This window comes from Daktulosphaira vitifoliae, unplaced genomic scaffold (genome assembly GCF_025091365.1).
Source record: "Daktulosphaira vitifoliae isolate Bord-2020 unplaced genomic scaffold, ASM2509136v1 Scaffold_2, whole genome shotgun sequence".
Taxonomy (NCBI): domain Eukaryota; kingdom Metazoa; phylum Arthropoda; class Insecta; order Hemiptera; family Phylloxeridae; genus Daktulosphaira; species Daktulosphaira vitifoliae.
Window position 1 is genome coordinate 4,517,139 of NW_026099573.1, and position 12,135 is coordinate 4,529,273.

Here is a 12,135-nt window from a genome sequence, read left to right on the forward strand (position 1 = left end):
AAATTCTCGATTTTATTTTTTACATTTTTAACTTTATAATGCTATGACATATTGAAAAGTGTATGGATCAACATTATTTTTTTATGAGAAATAATATTTTTTAATAATCCCTTTTTCATTCTACATACTTTATCTTAATTAGGATATTAATAATGAACTAGCAGATCATGTAGCTTTTGGAATAGTCCACCAATTTTTTAAAATTAAACAGTATCTAAAGATTTGTATCGAAGCGTTTTTTTTTTATAGTGATTTTAATCACTGTCAGATATCATTATACTTGATCCATCTATACCACGTCACCACTGTGCCGCGACCCCCCTGTGCTGGGTTTTTTAAACCTTATATACATCAACAGCCTTTAGGTTAGAATACTGTTATTATCTGATAAAAAAAAAAATTTCCGAAAGATTATTAGTTTCTGTTGACAGAATACAAAGTTTCTGGGTGTACCATAGTTACTTAATTCATCCGACCAATCACAAGCAGATTCTGTTTAAAATTATTATTAGACTGGAGTTCAGCTGATCACATCACTTTAATAACGGATAATTGTTTATACAAATAACATTAAATGTATAAAATTTTATTAAATTTTTTGAAAATCAACTCAAAATTAATAATCCACGTGATGATTATAACAAGTTATGTTTGAAAGGTACACTGAAGGAAAACTGTTTTTAGATCTCCTGTAGCTTCCCATCGAGCTGTGTCGTAGTCGTCATCCAGCAGTTAATGCGGAAGTGCAATGTGACCACGTCATACTTCCTTCCAGTCCAACTGGTCGGTTAACCTCTCGGTCCAAAGTGACTGGTGTACAAGGACGCTTTCCAGATAGGCGAAATCCAACAGCAGGATGAGTGAAGTGGCGAGGATTATCTTGACGTCGGGCTTCACCTTCATCCTCTCCATGACATCCAGCTGTTGGAATGATATTTTCAGTGGTGAATCTATCCGGTCGTTTCCAAGGAAAACTACTAAACGATCACGGTAGTTTTAGGTCGGGAAGAAATCCACTTCTCTCTTCGCTTTCCACTACTATGACAGGGGGCTTGAACTGATTGTTTCGGACGGAAATGACCTGATCGTTCCCGGTATTGTGCCGACGATTTAGCCGACTTTGCTCTAACTGCTCTTGTGCCGGTTACCTTCGACGACGAGCACATGGAAGTGGTCGTGTCGGACCATCGCTCTGTCTCCGGTTTTCCCCTAGACGGATTCGCTTGGTCAAGCCGCAGTAGTGGTTGGGATCGCAACTCCCAGACTTCTGCCGTTCTAACTCAAGCCCGGCTCCAATTTGGCAGCTCCTTGTGAGTTTCTCCCAGTAACGCCACTGCTTGCCGCATAAGCAGTCTCGCCTGTTGCGCATCATCGCCGTAATTTCGGCGAGATGCATGGAACAGGTGGGCTACTCATTGATGATAAATGTACTGTAAATAGTAGTTATAATTTCTGATTGCATATTAATCTTAAAAATTTCATTTTTTTCTATTTAATAATGTCAGTTTTAAACTTGCAAGTTGAACTATAAGTTATGGTAACAAATTCATTTTTTTTTTATTAAAACTTTCACTTTAAACGACAAAAAAAAGTAGGTTCAAAATGATTACTTTTATCATATTAAATAATTAAAATCAATAATAATATGAAGACAAACTTTTTTTAAAATTATATAATATATAATTAAAAGAATTACTAATCTGGGTATAATTAAGGAAGTAGAAGTTGATGTTGCTTTTGTAATTATCCATCAATTTCTTAGAATTAAACACTATCTACAGATTTGCATCGAAGCGTTTCATATGATAGTGATTTTAACTAGTGAATTTAGTCACTTTTTTTTTTTTTGTTCTTTTATATACGATTTGAGTAATCTCTTTGGAGACTGGGAAGCAAGAAATAAGAGTGTAAATTCATATTTGATTAGTATAAAATTTGTGAAAGTTATAACCAAAAAATAATACACATAAACGAATGTATATTAGATACCGATTATCTAACAAACGGATATAGAAATCATAAAATAAATACCATTTTACATTTATCAAAAATCCCTTTATCATATATCATTTTTCTACCATTTCATTCCATTCAAATTCAAATTTCGAAAAATTCATTATTTTTAACTAACCTTAAATTAACCCACATAGCAATGAAATATTTCTAGAATATTTATTTTTGATATTAAAATATTTCTAGAATATAACCAGAATATATTGAAATATTCTCACAATGTTCTCAGAATATACTTTGGCAGCGAATATTACATTCTCACAATATTTTAAAGGTATATTTCTAAAATATTATAAAAAATATATTGTGACAATATTTTTAAAATGTTTTATAAATATATTAAAAAAATGCAAAAATTAGACCGCTACGCGGGATTCAAACCCTGTACTTCTAGCGTTTTGAACTCGTACGTGACCCATTGACCCACAGGTTGCTTCGATAGATCTAGGATAAAAAAGACTATTTAAGGTAGTTCAAATGGTTATTTGTCTGTTAAGTAATTTTTCTTGTTTAAAAAAATTCAAAGTAAATACAATTTTATATTCAATTTAGATTAGATTCATATAATTTTTTTGAAAATCGGCGATCCCATCACCATGATTTCTCCTTGTAAGTTAGAAACTGACTATTATTGTTGATAATATAGAAATATATTCTAACTATAATAAAAAAACTTTTTAGGATTTTTGGTTTCACAGGACAATAATAAGTTATAATTGCGCTGATAAAACTAAAAAAATTTTAACTCGATAGGCCTGCAAATAATAGCAACAAGGTTTTTTTTACTGTCCTTGACTTACTTAGCTTAATTGAATTAGGTTAATTAAAATTGATACTAATTAGAGAAAATGGCTGTTTACTTATTAAAGATTTAGGAATATGTATATATAATACATAAGTATTATATAACAAGATACCAATATCATCCAAAGATGTAACTAAAGGGAGAAAAGAGGATGGCTTGTGTCTCTTAAGTTACTTCAGTTGGCCAACAAGATATATATTTATAATATTAAAAAAATTATATTGATAATATATTCAACAAATATTTCAAGTTAAATATTCTATATTTATTTTAATTAATATATTTTCATAATATTTATAAGCAAATATTTAAAAAAATATTTTTCAAGCACATTGTAGAAATATTTTCGGTGTAATATACTGTATTTATTCTCTTTAATATATTATCAAAATATACATAAACAAATATTTAAAAAATTATATTGTGAGCATATTATGAAAATATTTCAATAGAATATATTTTTTATTATGTTTATGAGATATTGTCACAATATTTTATTCAAAATATTTTAAAAAGTATTTTGTAAGAATATTTTGACAATATTAATATATTGAAATTGCTATGTGGGAAGCTAGGCGTGAAAAATCTGGTATGTGCAAAAAATGTAAATTAAAAATGTTTTTCTCTGAATTAAAAAAATACGCAATAGCAGATTTTATTTTAGATTAAAAAATTTGAATACCAAACTGCTCATATAAGATTTAATTTAAGTTTATACTCACTATAATGCAAGTAAATTTAGTGCGTACGCCCACTTATTACATACATAAAATAAATGTATTATGTAAGGAGTATTCTATGTGTCATAAATATATTTGTAGTCAATCAAAAATTTGTAAAATGCTTTTTAATAACGCCAAGGCCTATTATTCGTGTTACAAAATTTTTAAAAAGCTGATACACGAGTCTTAAAACTCACAAAAAATAGTTTTAAGTGATACAATATACTACGTATAAATAAATTCAGGGTTGGTAAACTTTAATTTAATACTCAACATTTTTAGTAATTACCTTTATTTTTTTGGCAAATAATTAATTTTTGGAGAAAGAATATCTAATTTTAAATTACTAAAAAGACGGTTGATCCGTCATGCTGCCTATGAATATAATGTATACTGTGGACTCATATTCGTAAGAATGTTTTCTAATGTTACAAAATAAAACTCCACGTAAATTTCTGACAGATTTCCGATCAATAGATATTTTTATTATATTCGCATTATTATTTACGTGTACAAATGAACACAGTAAAGTTAAAATTTAAGTCCCATCACCTGTCAATAATAACAATTATTTTACAAATTCAGATAAGCGACTGCTAAATGGTGCCCCGGTTCGTCGATAACAAAGTATAAAAATAACTGGATCGTTGGCAAGGTAGCAGTTGAAGGGTGAGAGTAATCGGTTACCGTCATTCAACAAAAAATTCGTCAAATTATAAATGCCACTAGGGACCGACACATGTCGATAGACAAAAAATTCATTATTTTGCATAAAAACTGTTTTGTGCGGGACTACTTTATTTGATCTGTATCGATGCTAGAGTACCACATTTTTTACCAAATTATAAAGGAGAAAATTATCTGTGATCTAGCGTTTTTATAATTTTGATAACACAACTCTGAAGCTATTTATTAAACATTTAAAAAACCAAAAAAATAGGAATGTTTAATAGTAAATATAAAGTACTAGAAATTATGTTAACAAAAAAATAAAAACGCTAGATCACAGATAATTTTGTCCTCTATAATTTGGTAAAAAATTGGAAACTCTAGCATCAATACAGATCAAATGAAGTAGTCCCGCGCAAAACATGTTTAAACCCGTTTTTTATTCTCTGCATGGCGTCCTCTTAACAACTGTTTGGCCGCCGATCATTTGTAGCGCCACTTGTATACAACCGGTTAACGCGATCGAAATTGTTGCGCGTCGTGGCGTACGGCGAGTATGTGTTTGGCACCTATACTGAGACGATCCTATGACGGACTGTGAGTGCCTCAACTTGAGAGCCCACAACCCAGAGATCCGTGATCGTTAATTCAATATCAAAGGTGGATTTGGATGCCTATCCACGAGTTTATGGTGTCAAAAAACGTGTCTGGTCCTGGTCTACGAAGAACTGAAGTAACCAGGTTGCATATAAACCATTTAACTATAGTTGTGTACTAATGGTAGATTAATTTATGTATTGTGGTATTTAATAATAATAAAATTTACATTTGTGTTGTCAAAGAATATTGTTTCCTTTAGTTAAGTAAAAGCAAGTCGTGTCCATTTAGGCGAAAATACTGGGTGCCCCGACCAATAAGTGTATTTGAGTCGGTGGAATACCAACAACAAACACCAAAAGAGCTTCTTTTACTCAATATCATAAAAACATAACATAACTAACTAAATACTGACTAGACTTAGTGGTAACTGATGTATGAGTTGAAAATTAAGGTAACTAAAACTAACTAAATTATATTGAAGTAAAATTCACTAATGGTTAACCCTAAGTTTATCGTAGTGCTTATTTGTACAGGAAAACTATAAAAAATAAATTAAATTAAACTGTTTTAATAAAAAAGAACTGCTACTTATGAAGATTACTTATAAATACTATATATACTTATAAAGGATAAATAAATCAGAAAATAAAACTTAATTATGATCCCTTTGGTTTACTCTAGATTATTTAATCAAGCCTTACTATGGCTAGTGAATTCTTTGCCTAAAGCTAAAATATGATTGCTATAGATTAACTTTAATTAAATACTTTAAAATAACACGGTAAAAATAATAAAAATACTAATGACCATGGATTAATAAACACATATGATATACGGCTAAATGTTAAATTCAAACTAGCAATATACGGCCTCAACACCGCAATGGTTTGAATTGTGCAATGGATGTCATGAGTGCGTCACTTTCAGCTCAATGATGTCACGGTTTTCGATTGTACTACAACATCTCGGACTTCAACTGCTCAAGGAGTTACTGTTGTCGATTTCCTCAAGTTCTACTTGAGAATCGTGACATGACATTTTTTTTAAACTTAATGTTTTCCACCAATTATTTGCAGTACCATTTAATCGTGGTTCAATAGTTATGACATATCCATAATTATGAATTCATAACTGATTCAGAATGGGTTCTATATAATGGGTTATACCAAGGAAAACTCTCGGAATCTTCTTTAACTCCCAGTGAATCCTGGGAGGGAGAGCTATGCGGCATAGAGGTCATTGAACGTTATTAACGCCACTAACAGTTCTTAATTTACCGTCGGGGATATTTCATGTGAAGTTATACAACATGTTAACAACGTAACTACAGACTCGTCTAATTATGTGGTCATTAATTAATCAGGGTTCGGCCTCGTATACACGAAACGTTCTATAATTAACGCTGATGATAGGACTGTATTGGGTCCTCATTCTATTAGCACTGGTTGTTTATTTATTTTTAAGATTATCTAAAGAATATAATAATCAAAAACTTCATACGTAAAATATATATATAGATCTACAAATGTCAAATTGAAAGTTGACTACGATAATTCGAACTCAGAATGATCTTAGCTGAAAGGTTTTCGATGTTGCGTACCGTCAAAAAAACAATATTCGTTAGCACTTCTAAGATCATACGGTTGGCGTGTGTATGATGTTGATAGTTTGTTGTCAGGAAGAGTACTTACTTGTGGTATCACAACAAATTAACTACATGGTACTAGATAAACTTTATACTCTACTGGTTAAATTATATTTAATATTTAACTTCTATGTTTACTTTTATATTTTTCTTTTAAAAAACGTACTGTAGTCCGACAATATAGTGTTCGTCCAGTAGGTTGTTGACTATTTCATATTTTTTTTATAGCGCCATGAGTGTTACAAAAGTTTCCGCTGTGGCCAAAATTTGATTTAATAGTTTTATAACATTCAAGTGTTATAAATTGTAACATGACAAAATGTGAACCTTTATATCTATTAATTTCTTATGATATAGATAAATTTAATGTTTTGCTAAGCTAATGGACACGTGTACGTTGCATCCGGCTGTGTAATCAGAAAACTGTATTGTTGCTATCAAGGTGAACACTATACACACAATATTCTTTATCAATTTAATAATCGTTCCCCTTATGACACATACACTGGCCACCACTGTCAATACCTGTATTATTGTAATATTTTCTCATTATTTTTGTTTTTGTATTCTATAAATGTTAGACCGATACCCTTTCCTAACTTGTGATCGTTGTCGTTGGTGTGTAAAAAGTTGACGCTCTCTTCCCTATAAACCACCGAAGAGGTATTTTGCTAAGTGTATTGTATAAAAATTGAAGGTTCAAATTTTTTCTTGTTTTAATAATTGTTTTTTTTCTTTCTTATCCTTTAAAGTCATCACCTCTCAAAAGTAAGAAGGGTAGTTAGTACACTCAATAGCGTGGGGTAACAAAAAAATAAATAGATCATCAATTTCCATAAATTTCGAATGGGCTAGCTAGATTTTTAGGAATTGATTAATTAATAATTTTAAATATTAAGCCACAATCTATAAAAAGTACGGATAAAAATAATTTTGTATAACACAACCACCTTGATTGTACCTTTTAAACATTTTAACATAATTTTTTTTGTAAATTAGACTTAATATTCTAATTTCTAGATGAAATTATTAGACAAGTAACAATGAATTGTGCAGAACGTGGAATGATGCTGATTAATATTCGTGATGAAATTAACATGACCATTAACGCTTACCAAGAGCTTTATGAAAGTTCAATAGCATTTGGAATACGTAAAGCGTTATTGGTAAGAACAATGTTAACGAAACATCAACTTTATTTGCGAATAATAGTACACAATTTTATCTTATAGAGTGAACATAAAAAATTAGAGTTTGAAAGAAAAATTGAGAAACTCAAAGCTCAGAATGAAGAATTAGTAACCGAGCTGGCTCAAACTATTGAAGCTACGGCAAAAATAGAGAGAGATGCCACTGAAGCCCGGACTATAGAAATACAACGACAAACTGAAGAATTGAATACGTTAAAAAAGGCCAATCAATTGATAAAAGTAAAATGTTAATCAAAATAAATGTTATAAAAAATTTCTTATATAGTTACCATTATCTAAAAATTATAAGAAATCAATCATTTTAGCTTCGATGCGAAGCTGAGAAGGTATTAGTTTTACTAAGATGTGTTTTTTTTTTTTATGTCTTGCCACTTTTTCTCTGCTCTCACCGAACATATTTCTTTCAACGATACGCCAAAAGATCACAAATCGTATCTAGTCAAAGACATTACCCTCAAAAATTAAAAATAATTTCCCTCGTTCCCCGTTAATGGGAGAAACTCAAAAAAAATTGCACTAATACCGATCAGGCTGCGTAGTGTAATGTATGTAAATAGAATCACTGGTGGTAGGAGGGTTCGCCTGCGCAGCAATCAGTGATCTATGTAGTGAAAGATGTGTTAGTGTGTATATATGTAAGTGTGTACTATTAAACTAAATAAATAAATAATTTAAACCTGTTTACAATAATTAATTATATTTTCAATGAATAACTTGACTAGATAAATTTAGCTCTTTTGGCTCAACAAATAATATAATTATAAACACTGAAAAATCTAACAAAATAACAATAACAATACAACTTCAATAAATCAATAACAAATGAATATGACACTTCCAATAATAAATGACTCTCAACTCACTCTTTAAAGTAATTATAGTAATAAACAATATGTATAAAAATAACTCCAAGAATAATGGTGTAAAATTATGTAATTAATTAAAAGGACAATATAAAGAATAATAGTATAAAATTCAATAATAAGATGTAGTAATTAAATTAAACAAATTTGACTAGATAATAATTATTACTAAAATGACATTGAACAGATAACACAAAATTAAAGATAGTTTAATTATTTAATGATTTACCCACAATATAAAAAAACCCAGCACCGGGGGGACGCGGCACAGTGGTGACGTGGCATAGTTGGATCAAGTATAATGATATCTGACAGTGATTAAAATCACTATCAAAAATAAACGCTTCGATGCAAATCTTTAGATAGTGTTTAATTTTAAAAAATTGGTGGATTATTCCAAAAGCTTCATAAACTGCTAGTTCCTTATTAATATCCTGATTAAGATAAAGTATGTCGAATGAAAAAGGGATTATTATATAATAGTATTTCCCATAAAAAATTATATTGATCAATACACTTATCAATAAGTTATAGCTTTATAAAGTTAAAAATGTAAAAAATAAAATTGAGAATTTTCACACAATAATAGCATTTGATAGCCAATTTCAACCTGAAGACAAAATAAAGTCCGAAATTTTTTTTTTACATAATAAAGTAGATAACATTAGCTTTAATTTAATATATATAGAAAAGTGTCAGACTTTCCGGAACACTTTCAAAATTTAAGTTGAAAAAGTCAATTTTTTGTGAAAAAGTTGTCATTTTAAATCCCCCCCTGTAGGCAAGTAAAAAGTCAGATTTATAAAAAAATTATAAAAAATGATAGGTAAAGACATCATGCATCTACAAAAAAAAGAATTATATTGATCCATAGATCTTTCAAAAAGCTATAGCATTATAAAGTTAAAAATATAAAAAAGAATTTTTTTACAAAAATCGTATTTCTTTTATTAACTTTGATGTCTGTTTTCACCGTGAAGATAAGATAAAGTCCGAAATTTTTTATTTTCATGATAAAGCATATTACATTAGCTTTAATTTAAGATATATATAAAAATGTCAGACCTTCCGGAACATTTTCAAAATTTAAGTTAAAAAAATTAATTTTGTGTGAAAAAGTTGTCATTTTAAATTCCCCCTTGTGGGCAAGTAAAGGGTCACATATAAAAAAAATATACCAAATGAAAGGTAATGATATCATGCATCTATAAAAAAAATAATTATATTGATTCAGATATTTTTTAAAAAGTTATAGCAATTTTAAGTAAAAAAAATTGAAAAAAATTCGAAAATTAGCGATTTTTAAATTTGTAATTTTTTTGCAGGTTTCCCCCATTTACGGGGAACGAGGGAATTATTTTCAATTTTTGAGGGTAATGACTTCGACTAGATACGATTTGTGATCTTTTGACGTATCATTGAAAGAAATCGGTTGGGTGAGAGCTGAGAAAAAGTGGTAACAGACACAGAAAAAAAAAAAAAATAAACACATCTTAGTAAAACCAATACCTTCTCAGCTTCGCATCGAAGCTAAAACAACAAATAGCCGTGCGATAATGACTATTTTATACTCACAAGGTCCTTATGACCGTTGTGCGTTGGCCTTACGCCTACAATGAAATAAATAAACTTGTAATAACTAGTCTGTTCGATAAATCACAATCAATAATAACTGTAATGAGAATAAAGACTACACTAAATTACAAAGTGGAACACAAATCAACAATAGTACTCACAATTTGCAGAGCTGCTGGCCAGAGATGCTACCTAAAACTAAACACGGACCACAAGAATAACAAATGAACTTACTATTTAAAGACAATTTTTTGGTAACATAAAATTTTACTGCCACAATGAACTAAAACGATTAAACATGTAGCAATTAACTATCTCAGTAAAGATACAAGTTATCGAGCTAATCAGTAGCTGTACAATCAATGATCCTAGCAATTAGTGCGAAAGAGTAGAATAACAAAACTATATGAGTTTTTTTATAAACAAATTGTATATTATAACTAACAAAATTAAAATTATCAACAAACAAAACAAAAACGGATTATTGCACAATACAAAAAGTGATACTATACTATAAAAATTTGTGTGTGGTGTGTAACAGCTGATCGGCCGGTGATAGGGACGTCCATTACAAAGTTCATAGTAGGGAGTAGTCGCGTGATAACGATTAGACCGGTCCGAGTACACTTTAAGTTAACAACTGAAATGTTGTTAACAATGATATTAATAAGGAACTAGCTACATAAACTAGGAAGTTCATGTAGCTTTTGGAATAATACACCAATTTTTTAAAATGAAACATTATCTAAAGATTTGCATCGAAGCATTTTTTTTTTTATAGTGATTTTAATCACTGTCAGATATCATTATACTTGATCCTACTATGCCACGTCACCACTGTGCCGTGACCCCTCTGTGATGGGTTTTTAATTTTAAAATACCAAACAAACTGATTTAATATTCAATTAAATATAAAAGATCTATGAATTTTTTAGGTTCAACTGGAATCAATAATAGCACCAAAAAGACATAATTAAGTACACAAATAAAAAGTAACATTGCAGTCATTATAATTTATAATGCGTATATATGTATTATTTTCAATTATTTAACATAACATAACTCAATTCTGATTTTCATAATAAAATAATAATGAAATCGCTAGTTCTTATATTAAAAACATGTTTAACATGTTTAAAGTAATCTCTAACTTTTTTTAACATGCTTATATTAGTTTCACCTGTATGTGTTTGTAACACTCCACGCACCACGTGTTATTATTCTCGCGGATCCAATCGTTGTTTATGAGAATAGACTGTCATACCGCATTTACACCACCCCGCTCACCCAAGGACGATAACACTATTGCTCTATATTTTATTTTTGGTTTTCATACCTGTATACACCTGCATGACCAATAATATAGACAAATTTTTATTGTTTATTATTAGATTTGAGTTAATATACATGTATAATACATAATGGGTTATAAATACAAGTAGTCATTTGGTTTTTTATGACGATATTGGTCGCTGAGATTTTCCCTGTGCGGGAGAACCGATCAACCGGTCACGTGCGGGTGCAGCGACGGGGACACTAACGTGACGTCCACCACCTAGGTCGAGGAGTGACTCTCATACGTCGGGGTGGAGCCCCTGTTGGTCGACATCACCCCGAAGGCCGACATCAGGTCCAATAGGTCCTCTCCACGCTCGTTCGTGTCCTCCGACCCCAGACCGGTGAGTAGGTGTTGAAATCCCCAGCCACGAGCTCCCCGCTCTGTCGCGCAGCCGCCCGATCATCCTCGACCTAAGGCAGTCCTTTTTTTTTTTTTCCCAAGACCGGCTTAGTTGAACTATTGTTAGATATTACTTCAGGGCGGCCCTCGCCATCTCTCAAACCCACAACGTGGTGTGGCCTCTACCGTTACCAGGATCCCAGTGCACCACGTGGAAGCGATTATGCCACCGGAGCATAGTTATCCGCCTGAGCGCTAGCCGGTGCTCGGGTTCCAGGAACGGTTGCGTTCTCGGCGGAGCTCATGCCCGGCGGCGCGTTCCTCGGACAGCAGGTCGGCGGGCGGCAGTGACGA

The 12,135-nt window shown here is 31.0% G+C and overlaps 1 protein-coding gene across 1 annotated transcript; it reads left to right on the forward strand.

The window, feature by feature from the left end:
- The first annotated feature begins 3,379 nt into the window (after window positions 1–3,379).
- LOC126897449 (axonemal dynein light intermediate polypeptide 1-like) lies at window positions 3,380–11,080 on the forward strand. The gene is made up of 4 exons (XM_050671037.1): window positions 3,380–3,407; window positions 7,475–7,620; window positions 7,687–7,884; window positions 11,039–11,080. The coding sequence occupies exons 1-4, from the start codon at window positions 3,380–3,382 to the stop codon at window positions 11,078–11,080; spliced, it is 414 nt and encodes a 137-aa protein (XP_050526994.1).
- The last annotated feature ends 1,055 nt before the right edge of the window (window positions 11,081–12,135 follow it).

Bases quoted from the DNA above. Each gene is read 5' to 3' on its own strand.
- LOC126897449 (XM_050671037.1), top strand. From the start codon at position 3,380: ATGTGGGAAGCTAGGCGTGAAAAATCTG. The intron at 3,408-7,474 runs GTATGTGCAAAA...TCTAATTTCTAG, and splicing joins AGCTAGGCGTGAAAAATCTG to ATGAAATTATTAGACAAGTA. The intron at 7,621-7,686 runs GTAAGAACAATG...TTTATCTTATAG, and splicing joins GAATACGTAAAGCGTTATTG to AGTGAACATAAAAAATTAGA.